The 25556-nt window shown below is 45.4% G+C and overlaps 2 protein-coding genes across 2 annotated transcripts; both read left to right on the top strand.

Annotated features, from left to right (window-relative positions):
- The first annotated feature begins 871 nt into the window (after positions 1 to 871).
- Positions 872 to 11064, top strand: LOC124250255 (zinc finger protein 17-like). Its single transcript, XM_046682080.1, is given in 10 exon segments — positions 872 to 914; positions 1140 to 1252; positions 3218 to 3344; positions 3535 to 3536; positions 4541 to 6156; positions 7014 to 7181; positions 7262 to 7298; positions 7382 to 7433; positions 10848 to 10976; positions 11048 to 11064. Coding segments are annotated over 10 exon segments (2304 nt in total).
- A 4472-nt stretch (positions 11065 to 15536) lies between these two features.
- LOC124249895 (zinc finger protein OZF-like) lies at positions 15537 to 25525 on the top strand. Its single transcript, XM_046681425.1, has 4 exons — positions 15537 to 16146; positions 18525 to 18563; positions 20451 to 20577; positions 21762 to 25525. Exons 2-4 carry the CDS (start codon positions 18549 to 18551, stop codon positions 23126 to 23128), a joined length of 1509 nt encoding a protein of 502 aa, XP_046537381.1. The 5' UTR covers positions 15537 to 16146; positions 18525 to 18548; the 3' UTR covers positions 23129 to 25525.
- The last annotated feature ends 31 nt before the right edge of the window (positions 25526 to 25556 follow it).

Below are 25556 nucleotides of genomic sequence, written 5' to 3'. Positions count from 1 at the left end.
GACCTGCCTGCTCACTGCCTCCCTGTGACTCATTAACTTAAGCATATATGAAACAGTCATTGATTTAAACACTGTTGAACCAACATCTCTCTAAATATGTACGCATAGGCAGACAATTAGAAATGAACATATTGAATTAGTTATATTTATCCAAACACTTCATAATTGAAATTTATTTACTTGTATTTGCTTACAATGTAAAGTTTTGTGTATCACATCCTCTTAAGATCTTAAAAAGTGGGAAAAATACAAACCCAAATTTTCAAAACCCTACCACTTCATTTGTACTGAAAACATACACAAAATCGTTGATTCTGTGGACAGTAACAGCTGATACATAGTGTGATTTACTTATGTTTGATATCACTGTTGGCCCCATGAGTTGAAGCTATTCTTGTTCCCATTTTACACATGAGGGCACAGAGGCTCAGGGAGGTTCAGTTCTTCTCCAGAGTCACACAGGTAGTAAGAGGCAGCGGTGAGGTCTGAGGACCTCAGTTTTGACCATCAGGCTGAGATCACTTTGCTCCAGCGCAAGGCAGGGGTGGTGGCACAGCCAAGCTTGTAGGATCTTTCCATGGTTGCCGATTTCTCATGCCTCCCTCTTCCCACAGGGTCCTATGGTGGTAGCAGAAATGGTTATGGGCCCTGCACAGATGAGTAGAGGGTATCCCAGGCTCTCACCCACCCCAGTTACGATGGTTTAGGCACCCCAGTCTAGGGAATGGTGATGTTCTGAGACTTTTCACCTATTCTTCTCCCTCTCTTGGTTCTGAAGACTCTTCAGTCCCACAAAGCCCAGGGTCCTAAACTCAGTCCTGGGTTGTAGGAATCAGTTCCATTTCTGACAACTGACGAGGGAAGATGTGACATGCATCCTGTGCACAGGACGCAGAGTGTTCAAATACTTGCAGGTGAGACTTAATTAGGATGTTTAGGAAACTGCAAATTCCTGTTACATCTGATGAACTAGGGAGTGCTGTAGTGGGGCAGGAGGTCGGGGCACGCAGAGATCAGGCCGAGAATGACAGTCTTAGGTTCTGGGCCTCTAATCCGAGGACAGTGCGAGCTAGGGAAGGTTTGGAGCAGAGGAATGATGTGATCTGATCCCTATGTTAACAAACCCCTTCTGGCTACAGAGTGGAGCATAGACTCTGGGGGTGCAGTGAGAGTGAGGGTGACCTGTGAGGAAGTTACTGCCCCAGAGGAGGTGAGTGCTGGTGGTGGCTGGACAAGATTGGTGGCTGTGCAGGTGAGAGGAGGGGTTGGCTTTTGGATGTGTTTTGCACAGAGCTGCCCACATTTTCTGATGTAGAGAGTGAGGGAGCTGGGAGATGCGATGGAAGTGGAGAATCAGGGACGGCCCCAAGGTTTTTGGCCTTGTTTGGAAGAATGGATGTTTTATTGATTAGGATGTGTGAAGTCAGTAGTAGAAGGAATTTTCGGAGGGAGTCAGGTTTTGACCATGTCACGGATGTTCCAGAGATTCCGAGTGCATGTGTTCAGTCAGCAGTTGGACCTACAGATCTGGAGTTCAGTGGAGGTGTCCAAGTTGGAGACAGCCACAATATAGTGGTTGGTGTGTGGACCCCAGTGAAGCTGTGGATCAGATTTCAGAAGGGCATCTTATATTATGGTGGTAGTGCCATTAGGGACAAGGTAGAGGAAGGAGGGTGCGAAATCTGTGTCTCAGTTGGGCACCTGGATGGTGGTGGTGAGCGTCACAAACATAGCTGAGGAACCAGAGTGGTTGTTGGTGGGGGTGCCTATGAGAGGGAGACAGTAGACATGAGATGGATGCTGTGGTGTCTCCACAAAGAAAGTGAGATGTCATTGAGGTCAGAGCAGGGCTTATTACACCTCTATGGACTCAGCAAGGTTTTGTGGTGACCCTTGCCTGGATTGTTTCATTCAGGCTGGTAGGTTAGTTAAGGGGAAAATGGGATCAGCTAGAAGTCTTGCTAGTCTGGGGCTTTGAATGAGGGTCAGGTGGAGAAAGACGGTCAAGACCGCTTATGAAGCAGCGTGCGCAGTGAAGAAGTAGGCGAGGCGACAAACCTTGACGTCCTCACCTAGGTTTTTTGTGGCTGAGTTAAAGCAAGAAGCGGGGTTATGTGAGGAGAACTTCAAATGAAGGCTTGGTGCTCTCTGGTCCCGGGAACTTTGGCTTTCTGGGGAAGACTAGGGCAGATTAGGGTGCTGGTTGAATTTGTCATGCACTGCCTGGGTTCCATGTGCAGACTAGCCTGTTGGAAGGCCAAAGAAATGCCTATGGTGTGGGCCTGGGGATTTTGGTGCACTTGCTACCTTAGAGGAGTCAAAGTCATGAGAAAGATGAGTCCAACAAGTGATGTGCCTGTGAGGAGGTACGTGCATGGTTGGCCCCAGGCCCTGGCACTGGGCATTTAAGGGAGAATGATGAGACTGAGTTTTGTTGTCTGGGAGGCAAGATCTGGGGACCCAAGGGAAATTGGCTGGCAGGAGAGGTGGGGCTTTGCATGCCAATCCAGAGCTAAGTGGTGCTTTGCGGGCCCATCCCCTATGGTTTTTTACTGTGTGCTGGACACAGTGGTCAGTGGGAATAAGGAGAGACGGGCACCGGTGCCACCAGGACCTGATAATCCTTCCACCTTGGGAAGTTGGGGGTGAGGGTAAGGAAAGCATGGATGTGTGGACTGAAGATCCAGAGAGGAGAAGTGTATGAATGATTGTACCCACAGGATTTTAATTTATGGACGTGAATGAGTAAGTGACAAACAGAGAGACCAGTATTTCCTGAGTGTACTGTGAATGCCATGTCACACAGGTTCACGTTAGAGAGCACCAGATTTGGTCAGGAGGCAGAAGAAGGAGTGAGGGGAAACCTAGGCCAGAGTTTTCATTGGGGTTTCCTTGGAAAAGATGAAGAGAGTAAGGTGAAGAGCTTAAGATTGTCCAGTTTGTATAATTCTGCCAGGTCTTCCGGCTTAAGGGCTGTCCCTAGTTGTCTGGTGCCTGGCCCTGGGCTGATTTAGGGCGAGGGAAATGTTGATTTGGTGTGTGAGACTTGGTTAAGGAGGTGGTTCGGACAGTGGACTCTGGATCACAGGGGAGATAGAAACAAATTTGGCAGTTGGTTGGGCCCTGAAAGTGATGGATGGCAAATAGACAAGTACAGACTTGAAGGAAACACAGAACAAGAAGCTGCTCGTGGGCTGAACTGTCCCCATTTTGACAGGGCCATGTGGTCTTTGAGGATGTGGCCATATATTTCTCCCAGGAGGAGTGGGGCCTCCTTGATGAGGCTCAGAGACGCCTGTACTGTCATGTGATGCTGGAGAACTTTGCACTTTTGTCATCCATAGGTAAGGCCCTCACATCCGCTACAGTGTCCTGGGCTGGGCTCCATTCTTTGCTGCAGTGAGACCATGGGTACCACTTCCTTTGCTGGTTTCCCGGCGTGTGTATTGTTGGTGCCAGGGCTGGACCATGTGCACTGTACCCGCTCTTCCCCACGCAGCCTCTTCCCTGCTGCTCTGAGGCCTTGCAAGACAGGAGTCTGAAATCTTGAAGTTTTGTCTGATCGCACTGGTCTTGCCTGTCCCTGGTTGGGTGACTCTGTCCCGATGCTTGGAATCTCCGTGTCCCAGGCCTTCCTCCTCCCTCGTGTTGACATACTTTGGGGCCTGCCTATGCCAGTAATTTCAGGAACTGACCTGGTCACTGCTTGTGGGGACCACTGGGTTGTTTTTTTAATAGATCCTCCTCTGAAGTTCTTATAATTTTAGAATGTAGGATGTCATGGGGTGGGTCACTCTGGGCATATGTCAGCCACTTCCTTTCCCTGTCTTTCCCCTAGGACTGGCCTCTTCCAGGCCCAGGTAGTTGCTTACCTTGACCCATAAGGAGTGCCTGACATGGTGGACATTACTTCTGCACTGTCAAGAGAGGCTGAAAAGAATGGTCCTAGTGATGGGAGCCAGGAAATGGTGAGATGTCAGAGCTGGGTTCCAGTCACACTGGGCATCTGTCCCCTGTCCATCATTGTGTGATGCCAGGGACATTCGCCACACCTCATTTCTACCTTTTCTTTCCCATTGATATTTCTACTCTGACTTCCAGCCCAGACTCTTACCCATTCCCATCCACTGCTCCCTTTGCAGTGCTCTCAACATTTGACCTTCACTTAAGGTGTTGTAACATCTGTGCATATCCTTAAATAGTCCCTGAACACCAGCTACTATGTCACAATCAGACATTCCTGTGTCTGAACATACTTTTCTACTCAGTTCTCACCAGTCACCACCAGCAGGCCTTGTTGAAAGATATTTGCAGAGGAGTGAGACCCTGCCTCTCCTCCCCACACTGTATCCTTTCCTTGTGTCCTTCCCCATCGTCAGGGGTCTCCTATCATCAGCTTCTCAGGCCCAGCTCCACACAGCAGGCCTTCCTCTCACTGCCTCTGGTCCCCTATCTGTCAGCAATCCTGTGCACCTGTTTGTGGGTATATTGACACATTTCTGATGGGGCTACCTTCACTGGCATTTCTCTGTTTACATAGTGTTGGCATGGAGCCCAGGATGAAGAGGCACCTTCAGAGCAAGGTGTTTCTGTAGGAGTGTCACAGGTCAGGACTCCAAAGCCAGGTCCATCCATCCAGAATGCCCATTCTTGTGAGATGTGTGGCACACTCTTGAAAGATATTTTGTGCCTGGCTGAGCACAATGGAACACACCCCAAGCAAGAGATGTACACATATGTGGCAAATCTTTCCCAGTACCAAATGGAGCAGAATAGAAAGAAACTGCCCAGATGGGATGAGAGGAGGCCTTCATTTGTAAAGAACTGCAGTGTTCACTTGACAGAGAAGACCTTCACGTGCAGTGAAGGTGGGAAGGACTTTCCAGCCGGCACAGGCCTTCTCCAGCCCCCGTTCCCTCACAGTGAGAGGAAGCCACACAAGGATACTGAGGGCAGGGAGACCTTTGAACATGGACAAAATGGTTACAAGTGTGGCAAATGTGGGAAAGCCTTTATCCACAAACATATACTTATTGAGCACCAGAAAATCCACACTGGAGAAAGGCCTTATGCCTACAGCAAATGTGGGAAGACCTTTATTATAAGGTTCCACCTGCTTCATCACCAGAAAAGCCACAATGAAATAAGGCTTTATAAGCACCTTGAACGTGGAGGATTCTTTACACAAATGTCTGGCCTTATTGAAAACCAGAGAATTCACACTAGGCCAGTGCCTTATGAGTGCAACCAGTGTGGAAAAGGCATTAATGACAGCTCCACACTCATTATTGATCAGAGAGTTCATACTGGAGAAAATCCATGTAAATGCAGCGAATGTGCGAAATTCTTTAGGTACAGCCCCACGCTTGAGAGACATCAGAAAGCTCACATTGGAGAAAGGCCTTATGAGTGCAGCATATGAGGTAGATTCTTTAGCCAAAACTCCCACCTCATTCAGCACCAAAAGGTTCACACCAGAGAAAGAACTTATGAATGTAGCGAATGTGGAAAATTCTTTATGAACAGGTCCACGCTCATTATTCATCAGAGAGTTCACACTGGGGAAAAGCCATATAAATACAGCAAATGTGGGAAATTCTTTAGGTACAGCTTCACACTCAAAAGACATCAGAGAGTTCACACTGGAGAAAGGTCATGTGAGTGCAGTGTATGTGGGAAACGTTTTATGAACAGCTCCACACTTATTATTCATCAGAGAGTTCACACCAGGGGAAGGTGTTTTGAGTGCAGCAAATGTGGAAAATCCTTTAGGTATAGCTCCACACTTGAAAGACATCAGAAAGCTCATACTGGAGAAAGGCCTTATGAGTGCAATGAATGTGGGAAACTCTTTAGCCAAAACTCCCACCTCATTTGGCACCAGAATGTTCACACCAGAGGAAAAACTTATGAATGTAGTGAATGTGGAAAATTCTTTATGGACAGGTCCACACTCATTATTCATCAGAGAGTTCATACTGGAGAAAAGCCTTACGAGTGCAGTGAATGTGGGAAAGGCTTTAGATACTACTCCAGCCTCGGTAAACATCGGCAAATTCACACTGGGGAAAAGCCTTATGAGTGCATCAGCTGTGGGAGAGGCTTTAGCCAAAACTTGCATCTCATCAGGCACCAAGAAGTTCACACCAAAGAGAAGTGCAAACTTTTTTTCAAAGAAAATTCTGCTCTGATTTAGCCCTGGGAAGTACTGTTATGCAGGGTTTTTTTTAGTTGTAGTAAAATATATGTAACAAATTTTACAATCTTAACCATATTTAAGTGTAAGGTTTGTTAAAAAAATCAACTGAGTGAATTTGAAAATCTAATTGGAGTTATTCAATGATTCATGAATTGGGCAGCATCTCATATAGCAAACTGAGAGACACTCTGAGGAATTACACGAAGTGGGAGGTTTTTATAGGAAGGAGGTTGGGACAAAGAAATTATTAGCAAAAGAAAATAAGGGGTTATTTTTGGCCAGGACATCTTTTTGTGTGTGTGTTCGGGAGACATGGGACGGGACACACACCACGACAGTGATGACAGTATAGGTTTTATCATGCAGATTACCTCTTCTTCCTCTGCGGGTATAGAGGGGGCCCACTGGACGGATGACCTCATTGGAACTCACCAGAAAATTCCAGACTGGCTGATTAAGATTTTACATCTGAGGAAGGTCAAAATTGCAATTAGGTTAGGTATTAAATCTAAGTTTGGTATCATGGGCTTTAGCACAGTGATACCATTTTGGACCTGTGGTTTTCTCTTTAATAATTCCCCCCTTTTGATTAGATCCAGCTTGACTGAGAGATGTGATCCAAATTTAAGGCATCAGCACTAGTTTCAGCTACCGCTCTGTAGTTCTCACAGCTTTGTCGATCTTTGGTGTGGCATGACGTTTTTGCTTAATCCGTGTAATGTGGGTCACTGCCTTATCTGTGTAGTGAATGTAGGAAAGCATTTATTCTCAAACATAAACTTGTTGAGCACCGGAGAATCCACACTGGAGAAAGGCTGTATGAGTGCAAGGAATGTGAAAAGGCCTTCATCAGAAAATCCCACCTCACTCAGCATCACAAAATCCACACTGGGGAAAAGCCTGAGGAGTGTGGCAAATGTGGCAAGTCCATTAGGCACCAATCCAACCTCATTAGACATGAGCGAATTCACAGTGGAGAAAGGTGAGGACAGTACATGTGGGGAATTAATTTGGTACAACTCCAACCTCATTCATCTTCAGAGAAATTTCACTGGAAAAGAGCAATTATGATTGCAGTGAAGATGGGAAAATCTTTAGCTACAGCTCCACACTCATTAGACATGAGTTCATATTGGAAGAAGTCTTTATGGTACAATAAATGAGGGAAGGCCTTTTTTTAAAAAAAAGTCTCACCTGGTTCATCACCAGAAAATCCACACCAAAGACAGGCTTTGTGAGCACCATGAATGGGGGAATTCTTTATACAAATATCTTTCCTTGTTGAACACCAGAGAATTTACACTAGGCCAGGGCTTTGAGTTGAGCAAATGTGGCAAGGCCTTTGTTAGAAAGTCTCACCCCGTGGTCACCAGAAAACCCACACTGGAGGAAAGCCTTATGAGTGCAGCTAACGTGGGGAATTATTTCGGTACAATCCAGCCTCATTAAACTTTAGAGAATTCATGCTGGGTAAGGGTATCATGAGTGCAGAGAATGTTTGAAATCCCTTAAGTACAGCTCCTGACTTCGACATCGGAGCGTTCACACTGGCTAAGGCCTTAGGAGTGAGTGCAGGGAATGTGGGGGTCTTTAGCCGAAACTCCTACCTCATTCAGCACCAGGGAAAGAACTTGTGAGTACCTGGCAAATGGAGAAACATAAGTCCGTTCTCGTTGTGCAGTGGATAGCCATAATTCTCTTCATCTTGTAAAACTTCTTAGCATTCTCCCCCTAACCCTTGCAACCACCATTCTATTTTGTGTCTTCATAAATTTGACTCCTCTAGGGCCCTCACAGAAGAATCAAAGTTTTCACCTTTTTGTGACTGCCTTATTTCATATTGCTAATATCCTCAAGGTTCATCCGTGTTGTAGCTTGTGTCTGAATTTCCTTCCATTTTAAGGCTGAATCATATTTCCTTGTATGTTTGTGCCACTTTTTCTTTATCCATTCATCTGCCCGTGAACACTTGGGTTGCTTCTACCTTTTGGCTATTGTGTTTAGTGCTACTATGGGCATGAGTGTACAAGTATTTCTTTGACAGCTTGCTCTCGATTCTTTTTGTGTATATCCCAAGATGTGGAATTGCTGGATCATATGGTAATGCCATATTTAACTTTTTCTTTTTTGAGGAAGATTAGCCCTGAGCTAACATTTGCCACCAATCCTCCTCTTTTTGCTGAGGAAGATTGGCCCTGAGCTAACATCTGTTCCCATCTTCCTCTACTCTATGTGTGGGATGCCTGCCACAGCATGGCTTGATAAGCAATGCATAGGTTCACGCCTGGCATGCTAACCAGTGAACACAACACCGCCGAAGTGGCGCACACAAACTTAACTGCTGTGCCTCTGAGCCAGCCCTGCCATTTTTAATTTTTTGAGGCACTGTCTTCCATAATGGTGGCACCATTATACATTCCACCAGCTGTGCATGAGGTTTCCGTTTTTTCTTTATCCTTGCTAACACTTTTTGGTTTTTTGATAGTAGCTATTCTAGGGGTGTATCTCATTGTGGTTTTGATTTTCATTTCTCTAGTGATTAGTGGTATTGAGCATCTTTTCATGTGTTTTTTTGTCCATTTTTATATGCATTTTGGAGAAATATCTGTTCAAGCCTTTGTGGGGTTTTTAGCTGAAGAAGATTCACCCTGAGCTAACATCCATGCCAGTCTTCCTCTGTTTTTTAGTATGTGGGCCACCTGCACAGCAGGGCTGCTGACAGACTGGTGTAGGTCTGCAACTGAGAACCGAACCTGGGCCACCAAAGTGGAGCACAGTGAACTTAACCACTAGGCCACTGGGCCTGGCCCTCAAGTCCTTTTTTTTTTTTCCTTTTTTTTGAGGAAGATCAGCCCTGAGCTAACATATGCTGCCAATCCTCCTCTTTATGCTGAGGAAGACTGGCCCTGAGCTAACATCCATGCCCATCTTCCTCTACTTTATATGTGGGACACCTGCCACAGTGTGGCTTGATGAGCGGTGCCATGTCCACACCCGGGATCCGAACCGGCAAACCCCAGGCCGCCAAAGTGGAATGTGCGAACTTAATTGCTGCACCACCAGGCTGGCCCCTCAAGTCCATTTTTTAATTGGGTTATTTGTTTTTTAATTTTTGAGTTGTATGAGTTCTTATATGTTCTGGATATAAACACCCATCAGATTTGCAAATATTCTCTCCCTTTCCATATGTTGCATTTTCACTTTCATTTGATTGTTTTCTTTGCACAGAAGTTTTTCATTTTGATATAGTCCAATTTGTCAATTTTTACTTGTGTTTGGTCTATATCCAGGAAATCATTGCCAAGTCCAATGTCAGGAAGATTTCTCCCAGTTTTCTTCTGAGTTATATAGTTTTAGATCTTATGTTTAGGTCTTTGACCCATTTTGAGTCTATTTTTGTATAATGTGTAAGTTGCTGTCCACCTTCTCCTTTTGCATGTGGATATCCAGTCTTCCCTGTGTCATTTATTCAAATGACTGTCCTCTCCCTATTGAACTCCTTTACACCCATGTCAAAAATCATTTGACCATAAATGTGAGAGTTTATTTCTGTGCTCTGAATTCTGTTCTGTTGGGGTATGTGTGTGTCATGCCAGTATCACAGTATTTTGATAGTAGTTTTAAAAAAAATACTGTCTTAACTCAGTTTTGAAGCCCTGGCAAGAGGCCAGTCACTTTCCCCTTTTGGAGTAGCCGATTAACTCCACATCCCCAAACACCTCCCTTATAGGACTCTCACACTCAGGGCCACTACATACTGGTCCTAACCACCCCAGGACCAGGGACCAGAAAACTAGAGACAGCCCCTATGCCCTGGTGCCTGAGAAATTATTTGAATTATTCAATCCACAGGGACCCTAGGGAAACTGAGCTTTCCATACATAAGCTGCCCCCCTGCACCTCCAGCTTGCTATTACCCTCTTCCTCACTACAACCTCCTGTTGGGTCCTGCCTGACCTCCTCTTCCTAGGTGTAAGCTACAAAGAGTCTAGCCTTTCACCTGTTCAAGTGGCATTGTGTTGTGACCACCATCAAAAGAACCTTTAAATCTTATAAAACATCTACACACTGGGAAGGGTACTATAGTGCAGTGAATGATGGAAAGTCCAGCCATTAGCCTGTCCTCATTCAGCACCAGGAAGTTCACACTGGAGATAGACCTTAGGAATGTGGACAATGTCCCCTTGTCGACAAATAAGCAAAGCTCTGGAGATTAGCTTCTAGGAGGGGGATATCAGCCAGAAACTACACCTCATTTATCCAAACATCCACCCTAGGGAGATTCACAGTAAGACTAGGTATGTGGGAAGCTTTCGTGAACTGCTTTGCACTTTCAGACCTGCGTGGGGCCCTTGACAGAGTTCTGTCACTGCCAGTGGCATTATAGAAGCTATCCTCCACAGGGGAGCCACACTGTGTGTCACCTTAGTCTATAAAATGGTCAGGAAGGGCAGATGGCTGTGCCCCCTCACTTTATCTGGAGTATTCACCAGTCATTTGAGCCCTTTGGCAAGGCCTCATTCCCTCCCCCCTGACTGGTTTGGGTGTGGACGTCACCCAGCTTTGAACAAGAGGGCTTCAGCTGGCTTGGGCTGGCAACTGACAGAGGTTTCTCTTAAGAAGCATTATTGTCTCGTGATGTTTATAGTGGATTTTTCCAGCCGCCAGGTCAACCAGTGCAGGAACTCCCGGCTCACCCCGCTGGCTTTTGTGATAATGAAAGTCTTCTTGTTTAAGCTGCACTTACTGTTGGGCTTCTATTCACTGTATGCTGCGGGTGAGAACAGAATTAGACTGCCAGAATAAAAGGGTGAAGGGGTTTTGTTGGGCCTTCTCTTTGTGTTTTAGAGGAGATAGGAGGATAAAGAACAGCTCTCGGTTCAGATTTGGCTCAATTTGCATTGCTGCATGAGGTCTCCTGGGAGAGTTTATAGGACTTCTCTCCCAGATTTTGTGCCCTGAAGCAATGATTATTTGTAGATCTGCAGTCAGTTTGAGGATGGAACAGTTGCCTTGACAAGTGTTTAGCCCCAGAGTGAGTTGGGTCGTTTCTACTCATAAGAGTGTCGCATATTCCTGGCCTTGCTGGGGGATATCTCCCTCCCCTGACCTACCTGGGAGCCATGTGTCCTGAAGTCAGAAATCATGTAGTTATAGGTCCGTGGATGTAAGACTTAACAAGGCCCAGGATGGGAACCGTATTTGGTACTGAAACTGGTTGGAATACTGGAAGTGGGGGAGACTGCGGCAAAGCAGAGTGGATGAGCCCCTTCCAAAGGAGCATCCATAAATGTCCCATTAACTGTATGGCCTGAAGATGTACAGAACTCCTACAGGCTTGTGTATGTCCTGTAGCCATGGTCACTGCCAGAGCAACTAATCCTGAGGTTTTATGGATTCCTGTAGCCTCCTTGGGCTGTTTCCCTCCAACCGTAGCTGTACGGGCAGGAACTTGTTAGTGGGTTCTACTGAAGCAAATAGATTAACTCCAAAGGAGATAGAACCTATCAGAAAGGGTTTGTGTCCCCCTGAAAAATTACAGAAAGCTATAAATTATGTCATATCGAATTGGGGAAATTTATTGCTCTCCCTTTGGCTATTCTGTCATAGTCAAAAATTTTCCAAGTGTAAGTGAGGCTCTGTGTCGTGTGTTAGAACTTTATTGTCTATAAACAGGAATGGTGCTTTTAAGTTCTGACAACTACCCTGTGCGAAAGAGTTGAAAGTAGGAAAGTGGAGTAAGCTAAGGAACTCAAAGTTCAGTTATGCATGAGGTGGTTATCAATAAAAATTTATGAACCATCTGCCTCCTGCACAAGCTTCTACTAACGCGTCTTTTAGATTTTACTCTTTTTTTTTTAAGATTGGCACCTGAGCTAACAACTGTTGCTAATCTTCTTTCTTTCTTTTTTTTCCTGCTTTTTCTCCCCATGTCCCCCCAGTACGTAGTTGTATATTTTAGTTGTGGGTCCTTCTAGTTGTGGCATGTGGGACACCGCCTCAGCGTGGCCTGATGAGTGGTGCCATGTCTGCCCCCGGGATCTGAAACAGTGAAACTCTGGGCTGTCAAAGCGGAGCACACAAACTTAACCGCTCAGCCACGGGGCCGGCCCTTAGGTTTTACTCTGTTTGAATACTTTTCCTAACAGTGCTTCAATGTATCTGTGTGTTGTAAAATTTCTTACAGCACTTTTTTATTGCTAATCATTTTTTTATTGTGGTAAAATACACATAATGTAAAAAGAGTCTGACGCCAATCGGAGCCACCATCCCACTCACCTAGATTTTGGTAATAGTCTTCTAAATGGTCTCCCAGCTTCTAACAGTTCTCAGCACGACAGTCGCAATAATTCATTAACAACATAGACAGGTTCCGTTCTGTTCAAATCCTTGTCACAGCTCCCCAATTCACTTAAAGCAGAATGAGAACTCTTCAAAATGGCCGCCCGCCTGAGTGTCTGGGCCTAGAACATCCTCTAGCTCATCTCTTTCTACTCTCTTCCTCACTCACCTGGTCAAGCTTACTTTACTGGAAGGGAACAAACATGATCTGAATTTAGTGTCTTTGTTCTGACTTTCTTTGCCTGGAACTACTTCCCCAAGATATCCACAAGGATCAGACCTTCACTCCTTCAAATTTTGTTCAAATGCCTTCTTACTAATGAGGTCTTCTGTTAATAATCTATTGAAGACATTTTTTTAGTTGCAAAAATATAATTCCCCATTTATTAGCACCCTTCACTTTCTCTTTTTTATGAGTAAAAGTGTTCTTTTATTTTATGAGTAAAAATATTCAAAACAAAATACTTTTACTCATAATATGTAAAAATATTACTAATTGACTATGTTGTCATTAATATTTACTGTCCATCTCCTTTGACTAGAATGATGACCTGATGAGGGTAGGGGTCTTTGACTCTGGATCCTGATATGTCCCATGCAGCCACAATAATACCTGGAATGCAGTAGGTACTTAATGAGTATTTGTAAGGAGGGAATAAATATGATACCACAGATGCCCTGTTCGTTTTCAGCATTCTGGCAAAGCTATCTACTCTCTTTACATCTCCCTTCAAGCTGGTATTGCTCAGTGTACTAAAAAGTGATTTAAATAAATAAGCACAGTTTAGAAAGCCATAACCTCACGCGAGCCAAGTGTCCATGTAAACATGTGCTCACCTCCATTCCCTGACTTCTCAGACTTCAGCGTTCCTTCAAACTTCAGTGAGATCTAACCTTGTTCACATGGTGAAGTGCTATTTTGGTCACCAACCTTGAATAACTAAATAATCATTGATTTCAGTAATTTCAACATTTCAAATATTTTTCTGAGATTATCTCAACTCCCCATGCATTATCACTGCAACTGCAGGTGAAATTATATTTACTCCTGTCAAATGTAAAAACAAAATATCCAGTTATTCTACCAGGAAAAAGAGTATATTCAGGAATAGTAGAGGAATTGCAATTCAGGTCATGCAAACTATGGTGAACCATAGGCAAGTCTGGAGAACAAAGGAGAGGGGCTTGCTTTTAGAGAGGAAAGGAGGAAGTTAGGAGAGGCTGTTTCCAACAAAAATCCATTGGAAGACAGGGAGGGTCCAGGGTGGTGACAGTGTCTCATTGGCTGAGTGTGGTGGTTTCTCATTGGCTGGGCTGTTGCTGGGCAAGGAGAAAAATCTTCCTATCTTCATTAAAGTAAGCTTTTTCCTGTTTGGGGATGCAAGGTAAGCTGCTTTCTGGTGCAATCTCAGCAGAGAGTGGTAGTGCATGAGAGCTCCCCCTTCAGGGGTTCCCTACTCCATTTTAAATGAGGTTTCCCTTTATTCATTTTCACATTTCCCAGCAGGGAAAGGAGATCATGTAATCCAATCATTTATCTCAGGGTTCAGATACCCCATTTCCAAAAATATGCTCTGACTGTCACCACAGAGTTTCTGTCCCGGCGGAAAATGGCATGTGGTAAGTCACTCTTTTCAGATAGGTCTTGGCATTTAAAAAAGAATCAAATACATGCCAGGATAGGGAGTAAAAAAAAAAAATGCGTTGGTCCCTGAGTCAGACAGTCACTGGCTTTACATTTTTTCTGAGGAAATCAGAGACATAGCTCATTCATTGCCCACCTGCTTAGGACTGCCCCACAGCCCTCCTCGGCCTTGCCCAGCATGGCCTTGTCTGGAGTCTTTGCTCTCTTCACCCTGACCTGACACAGTGAAACTCATACAGTTTATCCTATAGCTTCAATCTACATGTATTTGATGAGTAATAAGACTACATTTATTAGATCCCAGCTGATGCGGGCTCGGCAAGCCAAGGAGTTGAAAGAAAGATTTCTTGGACTCTCAAGGTCTGGCAGTAGTGCTCTTTTATTCAGAGAATAGCATGAGGACAGCATCCATGGGCAGTGAAGAGCTGCAATGTGTTGAGGGTAGGGCTAAATTTATAAGGCATAGGTGTGTGAGTTATTTCCTTACTAGACAAAGGAAAGATCATATAAAAAAATCGTTGAAATGGTATCAGTACAGGTGGGGTCTGGTTATTGGTGGTTGTATTGAAACTGGCAGAGTTAGCTATTGATGATTAAGTAGCTGGGAACTAAAGGTTTTTTCCTTTTTACAAGTGATGAGGATCAAGGCTGCCCCTGCCCCAGGGAGAGAAGTCCAAGGTGTCCTACCCTACATACTGATCTATATCATCCTCCGGGAAGCATAGGACGTCCTGATGTGATCTGACATGATTTCTATCCAAAGTTACAGGACAACCCAATATCCCTGAGTCTCTATTTTCGGGGAAGCGAATTTGAGGCTCATGCTCTCATTTCCTCATGTGGCTGTGAGTAAACTCACTCTCTGCTGCAAATCTCATCATCTCAGTGTTTGCCTTTCTGGGCGACAGGCAAAAACGAACCTGGTTCATATCCAACAGCATAACCTTGGATATGAATTGGGTCAAATCAGGTCAGGACATCATGTACTTTCTGGAGGAGGGTGATAGATCGGTATATAGGCCAGGACGCCTTGGGCTTCTCTCCCTGGGACAGCCTTGGTCCTCATCACCAGCTATGGGGGGATGCACTTTATGTTTGCATAACAACATGCTATCGTGTCCCCATTTCGTTTTGTAGCTTTGGGGAACATCTGAAATATGTTTGTGTGCATTTCCGTGATCACCGCAGACTGCAGTCCCCAGAAATGTGGGTGCGTCCCCTTCAAGAAGAGTGAAACCCCGCCTGGTCCTCATAGCCTCCAGACAGCCCTTCCCACACCCACAGCGGCGCGGGCGGGAGGGACGGTAACGTAAGATTCAGAGCGCCCCGGCTGCCGGCGCCACCGGCGCTGCGCGAACTACATTACCCGGAAGGCACTGCGCCGGGTGCCGGCAGCCCTGGGCCCCGGAGGGCTCAGGAGAGAGGCGTTTCCGTGCGAAAGGAGGGCGTCTGGGCGGGCCTTCTGGTGTCGTCCTTGGGCGACGTCTTGTAACCTCGTTTTTGTGCGCCGGTCGGAGGCTTCGGGTTGCTGGACTGCCTGGGGTCACGGGCCGGGAGAGCGCCGTGTTCCCTGCTCGGAGGCGCGTCAGGCTCGGCGCGGCGCGGCCCCGGGCTGACCCGGTCGCGGGGCCCGGCTGGGGGCGGCGGCGCCTGGGCCCCCGCCCTCTCGCCCGCGTCTCCGGGCCGCGCTCCCCAGGGACGCCGGCGGTGGCGGCCGCGCGGGCTCCGGTGACTGCCGCGCCCTCCGGCCCGCGCTTCCTGTGCTGCGTCGGCGGTTACGGTTTCGTGTTTTCGCTCCTGTGAGCGCCTCTTAACGTTGTCTGTATTGGCCCTAGTCGTTTGGTCTTCGGAGCTTGGAGTCTGAGCGCGCGGCCCCGACGGCCGGGCTGAGAGCTGGAGGAGCGTGTGACCCCGCGGGCGGGCGGGCGGGGCCGCGGCGCCGGCGTCGCCGGTGTCGCAGGTGAGCCTCGCTGTGCGTGGTGCTTTCGCCGCCTGTGTGGGGGATGCTCGACGCACGTAGTTTCGCCTCTTTAAACCTTGAACGGAGTCTTGTGGTGCAGAGTGTGGTGTGTTTTACTTCACTTACACAGTGCATCGTGATCTTACCCATGTTTTCCACGTCCATGCAGTTACTTTTTGCGCAGTATTCTATTGTATGAATAGAGGAATAAAATGTCTTTATTCTCCTGATGAAGGCCTTTATGTTTTTCCCTGTATTTTCCGCATGTATAAACATTGCTGCTGCAGCCGTCGCTGCTGTGCCTTCTCGTTTATAGAAGCACACATTTGTTGACCATGTATATTAAAGATAGAAATTTTTTCCCCACAGGTAGTCAAAGGTGTAAATTTACTTTATATGCCAAACTGTTTTCCAAAATCTTACCAATCTGTACACCCACTAGTAGTTCACGATATTTACTAAATTCTACAGTTGGCGATGTTAGCCTTACTGAGTTTTGTCAATCTGATCAGTTTTGTTGTAATTTGCATTTTTTTGATTACCATTAAGATTAAATTTGCATTTTCAAAAAAGTGTTGTTTGCCATCTGGAATTCTTGTGTACACACAAGAGCTTTGTACTCTGAGTTGATTTTTTTTTGTCATTAACTATAAAAAATTTTTAAACCATTTACCAAGACTTGCTTTTTTTTTTCTTTATTCAGTGAGGAGATTGGCCCTGAGCTAACATCCATTGACAGACTTCCGTTTTTTTTTTTTTTCCCCTCCCCAAAGCTCCCTAGTATGTAGTTGTATATCTAGTTGTAGGTCCTTCTAGTTCTTCTGTGTGGGACACCTCCACAGCATGGCCTGATGAGTGGTGCCAGGTCCACGCCCATGATCTGAACTGGTGAACCCCAGGCTGCTGAAGCAGAGTGCATGAACTTACCTACTTGACCATGGGGTCAGCCCCAGGTTTTTACTTTAGTCTAAGTCTTTTAGCACTTTGAATGTGTTGTCTCTAATCCTGCACTTTTTATTTTGAAAAGTCTGAGTTTTATCTTTGCAGATGATAGGGGTTTTCTGACTCCAGTTTGACAAATTTATTTGTTCGTCCCTCATTCTTTTCTTTTCTTTTTTTGCTAAGGAAGATTGTCCCTGAGCTAACATCTGTTGCCAATCTTCCTCTTTTTGCTTGAGGAAGATTGTCCCTGAGCTAACATTTGTGCCAGTCTTCCTCTACTTAGTATATGGAGCACCACCACAGCATGGCTTGATGAGCAGCATGGCCCCCAAAGGTTTTTTTTTTAAGTGGTTATCCTCATCTAGTAACATTTATTTTACTGTTAAATCACTTTCCTCTGGTAGTATTGCCAGAGAAGGTGATTAAAATATTTTGGTAAAATAAGCATTGTAAGAATAAAAAGTAATAATGCCTCAGAACCCTAACAGGATGTTTAGAACTAAAGAAGATATTTCCATTTTTATGTAATGAGGTTGTAACAGAAGTTAGGTCCTAGCTTGTTTCTTTAAGGTGAAACAGAAATGAAGTCTGGTTACCCCAAACTGCTAGAGGCCAAGTATCTTTACTGTGATTCCAGCAACAACCCCTTTATTGGAGATTTATTTTGAATGTGTGGTTGGTATATGGTGGTTCACTTCTCTACCACAGGAGAGCAAAACATATAGAAAATTAAAGGTATGAAATAGCATTCACAGTAGCAAAACAAACAGAAAAGAGTATAAATAACATTTATGGAAAAATTCGAACATCAGAAAGTATGAATAAGTATAGAAAGTACATATTCTTGAATTCTGTCATTTAATGTGTTATAATAATTTCAAATCTGTCAGAATTTAGGTCAAATTTATGATTTAACTTATGAATTAAGCTGGAATGTTGAAGATTTTCATAAATTATTCAAAATTTTTTACAAAGCAATAGTTTATTTAAAAAACCACAGTAAAATTTGAAAAGCAAGTATGAAAAGGAGTCACATGCCTGACCAACAAGCTACAGGAAGAGAATTTTGATACATGTGGCCTAAGACTATGATAGTGTTATATGACCTTCTACAACCATTTCCTCCCCAACACCATGCCTTATCCTTCTGGCCTGATGCACTCCAGCTACACAAGTTCATAGATGCTACTCAAACATACCAAACATGACCCTGCAGGACTTTGCACTTGTTTTTCCCTCTTCTGGAAAGCCTTTCTTTGAAATACCCACATGACTTTATGGTACAACTCCATAACTCTGAAACTTCTTTTAATATGGTTTGTTTTTCCTTTCAGCGTTTTTCTTCACCTAAAATATTAAATGTTTCACTCATGGATTTTCTTTTTTGTCTGCATACCTGATGGGATTAAAGTAACGTTGCCCTGCTCTTGCCACAGGTTCCGCTTTCAGCAGAAGCACTTATGGACCCTGCACTGGTGAGTGCAGGTGTCCTAGAACTCTTGCTGCCACTCTTCCCGCCTCTCCTCTGGTGTCTGGAGAACCTAGAGAAACCTTCAGCCCAGGTTCCTTGGTCCAAGCCAGAGGTTAAATGGGGAGATTCCCATTTTTGGCAACCATTGGAGTGAGGTGTGAAAGATTGTCTTAGGTACAGGGATCAGTACGTACGAATGCTTGGTGAGACTGAGATGGTGGAGTCAGGCTTGGAATGGTAGCCTGAGAAGTTGAGTTTCTGTTCTGAGAATGATGGCAGCCCTGGAATTTTTGGAGCAGAGGAGAAAAGTGATCCGACTCGGGTGTTAACAGGCTACTCCTGGCTGCAGAGTACAGAACAGACTGGGGGAGAGGGAGACCATCCAGGAGGCTACTGCAGTCATCAGTCATCCAGATGAGTATTAGTTGTGGCTGGACTAGAGTGGTAAATGTGGAGGTGGAAGAAATATTTGGCTTCTAGATTTGTTTTTAAAGTAGGGCTGACCAGATTTTTGAATGTGGAGAGTGACAGAGAAGTGGAGGAGGAGTCACAGGTAACTACAAGGTTTTTTCCCTTAGCATCTGAAAGGATGGAGGTGCCATCAGCTGAGATGGGGAAGTCAGTGGTAGGAGTGCTTTTTAATGAGAATATTAGGAATTAGGTTTTGGCCATGTTGAGTCTGAGATGTTCCAGAGACTCCCAAGTATAAGTGACGAGTGGACTGCTGGACATGAGGGTCTGGAGTGCTAGGGAGAGCTTCAGGATGGAGACATCCAAAGTGTGGCATCTAGTGTGTGGACCAGGGTGGAACACTGGGTCTGATAATAGGAAGGGGCATGTTCAGGTCCTGGTGGCATTGCCATTAGGGGACAAAGGAGGAGAGGCTGGGGGCTGTAGACAGTCTCTTGCTTGGGCAACTAGTGAGGGTGGTGGACAAGGAAGAGTAATGGTTATCAGTGGGAAGGTATGGGAGGGGAAAGTCCAGCAGGTGGCCAGGTTTTTGTGGGGGAATGAGCATGAGATGGATGCAGAGGCAAAGCAGTAATGGAGGTGAGGTGGTAGTGAAGTCAGGCTGGTGCTTATTCACCCTTCTATGCACTCACCAGGTTTTTGTGGTGGGTCTTGTGCGACTTGGGGAGTTTCTGTCACAATGTCAGATTAGCTTACCTAGAGTGTATCAGTGAGTATGGGTTTTGAATATGTTACAGGACAAAGATTGAGATGTAGGTGAAGAGATATGATGTGTCATATAGAAGTGGACTGTGACCAGGAGTATTTTGATCTGCATGTGGTTCTGGGTGACTAAGGTTGAAGCCAGGAGCAAGGCCAGGTGGATAAGCCTTCCAAGCAGGACTGGAGGCTGCCATTGGAGGTTTAGGCTTTAATGGGGTCCTTTTGGATGTGCCAAGCACTTTCTGGATGCCGTGTGCAGAAGGGTATGTGAGGAGGCCAGAGAAATGCCAGTTTTGTAGGCCAGGTGGTGGTAGTGGTGGAGATGTGTTCCAATGAGTGATGTGCATGTGGGGAAGGAGTGTGAATTAATTGCCCTAGGACATTGGTACTAGGAGTTTAAGAAGGATAGGCCCAAGTTTGGTTGTGTCTGGGAGGCATGATCCTGGGGACTCATAGGCTATGGTCCTGCAAGAGGAATGGGGCCCTGCATACCAGGTTGAGAGCTTAGATGGCATCTATCTGCCTACCTGCCTCTTGTTGCTGATGGTTGGAACCAGTGATCAAGGGAGCATGGGGAGATACTGGGTACTACTGCCCTCTAAGTTGGGGAGCTAGGGAAGATGATGAGTAGGGAGTAAATGTGGGTTGGGGTTAGGGGTAGTTATGCAGTCCTGGAGAGAGAGGCTGCTTATGGACACAACTGTCCCTACCTTCACAGGGCTCTGTGACCTTTGAGGATGTGGCTGTGTACTTTTCCCAGGAGGAATGGAGGCTTCTTGATGAGGCTCAGAGACGTCTGTACCGTGATGTGATGCTGGAGGTCTTCGCACTTGTTGCCTCACTGGGTAAGGCCCTGACCCTTATGTCAGTGTCCTGGGCTGGTCTCTGCCTTTCTCCTTTTTGTTGTGTGCCCTCCTTTCACAAGTAGCTCCAGCACCAGCTGTCCTGCAGCTTTTGTGGGTAAAGAGACTTGGAGTTTGTCCAGTGGATCCCATTTGTCTTGGCCACTCCCTGCTAGGAAGACACCTCTGTGCTCCAGGTTCTGCCCCTTCTAGCTGCCATTTCCTAGGCCTGACTGTACCAGGAGTTACAGGGACCCAACATGGTCACTCTTTGTGTCACCACCCAGCTCTTTCTGCAAGACCCTCCTCAGATATTCCTTGTGTGATATTGTTTTTCATTCCTGAGGTTATTATGGGGTTGATTGCCTTGGGCTGGTGCTGACCACTCGTGTCCTATCTTTCCCTTAGGACTTGCATCTTCTAGGTCCCATGTTGTTGTCCTGCTGGAGCTGGGAGGAGAACCCTGGGTCAGTGACAGAGTGGGCATGACTCCAGGCACAGCAAGAGGGCCTCAGAATGGGCCTGGCCTTGGTGGTTGGCATCAGGGGGAGGGTGTGTTATTACGGCTAGGTTCAGGTCACTTCAGGAACATGTCCTGTGCTGAGGCCACTGGCTATATCCCTCATTTCTGTCTTTCTTCCCCATTCTTGACAGTTTGCCCGCTTGTCATTTCTACTCTTGGGAGTGACCCAGGATTATCCCTCACCTCTCTGCTTTCCACCACTCATTAGTCCTCTCCACTGCTTCCTCTGCTGTGTTCTCCAATATTGGCCTACACTTAATGTGTCACAGGGTCTATACGTATCCTTAAAATAATCCTTGAACACCAGCAACTCAGTGACAGATTTTCCTGGGCCTGGACATACCTTTCCACATAGCACACATATGTCACCAGCAGTCAAGGCCCTGGTGAAAACCATTCCCAGAAGAGTGAGGTGTGGACTCCGCCTCTCCTCCCTGTGCTACCTCCCATCCTTGTGTCTTTTGCCTGGTGAGTCCTCCCTGTTCTGTGTTATGTAGAGGCCCAGTACTGCACAGCAGCCCTTTCCTCAACCTGCCCTCAGCTCCCTTGTCCTGAAAACAGTCCCATGGATTTATTCCTCGTTATGTCAAATATACATTTGTGATGGGGCTGCCTCCTCCTGCCACAATCTCCACGAAGTTCAGCAGCATTTCTCTGCTTTAAGGTTGTTGGCATGGAGCGGAGGATGAGGAGGTACCTTCTGAGCAGCGTGTTTCTATAGAAGTGTCACAAACAAATATTCCAAAGGCAGATCTATCCATCCAAAGGTCCTTTCCCTTGGAGATGTGTCACCTGGACTTGAACGGTGATTTGCATCCAGCTGAGGACCTGGGAACAAACCCTGAGCAGAAACTGTGTGGGGCATGTGGGAAATTTCACCGGCACAGAAACTGGCTCGGTGGAGAGAAACTCTTCAGGAGGAACATGGTCAGGGCCTCTTGTATGAAGAGCTGTGTCGTCCATGTGTCAAAGAAGCCCCTCATATACTGGGAGGCTGGGAAGGACTTCCCTGATAACTTGAACCTTCTCCAGCACCAGGTTGTTCATAGCCAGGGGAAGCCACAAAAGGACACTGAGTGTGCAGAGGCCTTTCACATTGGGCAGAGGCACTATAAGTGCAGTGAATGTGGGAAAGCCTTCTGCCGCAAATACAGACTTGCTCAGCACCTGAGAATCCACACTGGAGAAAGGCCTTATGAGTGTAGTGAATGTGGGAAAACCTTTAGCTACAAACACATACTTGTTCAGCACCAGAGAGTCCATACTGGAGAAAGGCCTTATGAGTGCAGCGAATGTGGGAAAGCCTTCAGCAACAAACCTACTCTTGTTCGGCACCAGCGAATTCACACTGGAGAAAGGCCTTATGAATGCAGTGAATGTGGGAAGTTCTTTAGCCAAAGTTCCAGCCTTAGTGAACATCAGAGACTTCACACTGGGTCACGGCCTTATAAATGCGGTGAATGTGGAAAATTCTTTACCTCCAACTCCAATCTAATTAAACACCGGAGGGTTCACACAGGAACAAGGCCTTATGAATGCAGTGAATGTGGGAAATTCTTTAACCAAAGTCCCAGTCTCATTAAACATCAGAGAATTCACACTGGCGAGAGGCCATATGAGTGTAGTGAATGTGGGAAACTTTTCAGCCAAAGCTCTACTCTCATTAAGCACCAGAGAGTTCACACTGGAGCAAGGCCTTATAAGTGCATTGAATGTGGGAAACTTTTTAGCCAAAGATTTGGCCTCACTCAACACCGGAGAGTTCACACTGGAGATAGACCATATGAGTGCAGAGAATGTGGAGAATTCTTTAGCCAAAGCACCCAACTTACTCAGCACCGAAAAAGTCACACCAGAGAAAGACCTCATGAGCGCAGCAAATGTGGAAAAGTCTTCAGTCAAAGGTCTGCTCTGATTGAGCACCAGAAACTTCACAACCCAGATAGACCTTATGAGTGCAGCGAATGTGGGAAAGTCTTCAGCCGAAGGTCTAACCTCATTCAACACCAGAAAGTTCACACTGGAGAATAGGCCTTAGAATGAGATGGGGATGGCAGGGAATGAGCTGTCTCCCTATTTTAATACAACATGCTGGAGAGCCTTTATGAGGGAGCCATCAGCTGGAAGTTGAATGCGATACATCTGAACAGCCATAGTGTGGAGATGACCTGTGACTGCCAAGTTTGTAGGAAGCTTTTAAGGAGCCATGTTGCCCTTTCTAACCTCCCCAGGATCCTTGCCAGATTTATGTCGCTGCCGTTTCTGTGATAGAAGCCATCTTACCTCTCCCAAGTGGCAGATTCACACTTTGTGTGTCAGTCACCTCAGTGTGATCAGGATAGGTAGAGCTCCGCTCTCCCATCCCCTGGAGGAAAGCATGAATAACATGAGCCCTTGGGTGTCGTCATTCTCTTCCAACTGGCTAGGACATGGACCTAACAAGCTTTGAAGACCTAATTTGGGTTCTGCTGGTGGCTTGTGAAGGTTTGGGTTCATGTGATGCTCATAATTTTATTGGTCTCCAAGTCACCCTGTCTGGGGACTATCTGCCTCAGTTTGCTCTGGTTTGTGCAGTAATAAAGGCTTTGTTTAAGCCAACTTTCTTGGAGTTTCCATTCACTGGTGGAGTAGGGTTGAGAACAGAATTGGACTCTACCAGGATAAAGAGGTGAGCAGATTTTGTGGGTGTTCCAAACTGTATGCCCCACTGGGGATAGTATTATGGCAGAGAATGATTTTCACTCCAGTTTTGGCCTAATTTGCATTGTTGTCTAAGGCATCCATGTGACCCAGATGTCAGAATTTTTGTGGGTCCTGAGAGGGCAGTAATGCAAACTACTAGGACTTTTTTGAGCAGTGTAAATTGATTCTCTTTTTCATGTGGGATGTCACATAATGTCCCCAGCACTGTTGAACAGTTGCTCTCTAGGGCCTGCAAAAGAGCCATGTGCCATATTGTCCAGAATTTGGCAGGGTGGTGTCACTGATTCTTAGATTCCAGGCATCAGGTGGGAACTGCATTTGGTATAGAAACACTGGGTGAGTCAATAGGGAGTGAGAGAGACTAGCAGACTAGAGGAGATGTGCCTGTTCTAAAGTTGCAGCTACAAATGTTCCTTATGGCTGTTGAGGATAAACTTTTTGCAGAAATTCTCAGGAGCTACAGGGCTATTTCTATCCTATGGCCACAATTGCTGCCAGACCAAATAAATGTAAAAAGACACTTAGGATTCCCATTGCATCTCCAAATTGTTCATCTCAAGGCCATTGCTGCAAAGTTAAAAATAAAAAGGACTGAGTGGAAATTCTGTAGTCCAGGTATGTGATTTTTATGACCCAGACAGAGTTCCTGGGTAACTTAAGTAGAAACATCTTTCGTTGCTTGCCAGTCTTTGTTGATACTGCAGCAGAACTCCCCTCCCATGAGGTGGAGGGAGAGTGTGGAGTAACACTTAGGGCTGCCAAATTTCTACTTCTCCAAAAATGAGGAGTTTCAGATTTTTATGTGAAATCATTTCTGTTCAAACTTTATTGATTTATAAATTGGCATGCAGTAAACTGAACATATTTAAAGTGTACAGCTTGGTAGGTCTTAACATATATAAACGCATGAAACTATCATCATAATCGTCAGTGAATGTGTCCATCACTCCCATGTTTATCTTGTGACCACTCTCTCCCTGCACTCTGAGGAAACCATTGATTTACTTATACAGTTAGAATAATTGGAATCTTAATGTGTTTTGCTCATTCTGTTATGGTGCATAATTATTTTGAGAATCATCCAAGTTGCAAATGTGAATTTTTTTATTCTTGAAAAATATTCTGATTGGATATACCACTATTTGTTTATCCATTCATCTAGTAATGGACAAATGGGGTTTTTGGATCCGTTTCCAGTTCGGCTTTCACAAAAAGGCTTACCATGAATACATACATACAATTCCTTATATGAATATGTGGCTTCATATTTTTTGTTTTAAAACCTAGGAGTGTAATGCCCGAGTCAAAAGATAGATGAATGTTTAGCTTTTTAAAGAAATAGGCCAAACTTTCTAAAATGGTTGTACCCTTTGACATTCTACCAACACTAGAGGAAAGTCTCAGTTCCCCCATAGCCTCACCAGTGCTTGGTATGCTCGGTCTTTTTAATATTAGCTATTTAGAGAATGTGTAGTGGTATCTCCTGTAACTGCATTTCCCTAATGATTCATGATGTTGAACGTTTTTAATGTTTACTTTTGCCACCTGTATATTCCTTGATAAAATATCCAGACTATTTGCTGACTTTTTTTGTAATGAGTGTTGACTGATACTTTCCTTTTTATTGATAATGAAGACAACGGAAAAAATATGTTGAAACTTCATTCTTCAGTGACTTTGCTGAGTGGAATAAACGTTTTTGAATACCAGAAGAGTATTCCCTCAATTATTTGTGCTAGTTACAATGTAATGGCTA

This window comes from Equus quagga, chromosome 13 (assembly GCF_021613505.1).
Source record: "Equus quagga isolate Etosha38 chromosome 13, UCLA_HA_Equagga_1.0, whole genome shotgun sequence".
Lineage (NCBI taxonomy): Eukaryota > Metazoa > Chordata > Mammalia > Perissodactyla > Equidae > Equus > Equus quagga.
This window is presented reverse-complemented; position numbering and strand designations above follow the sequence as displayed.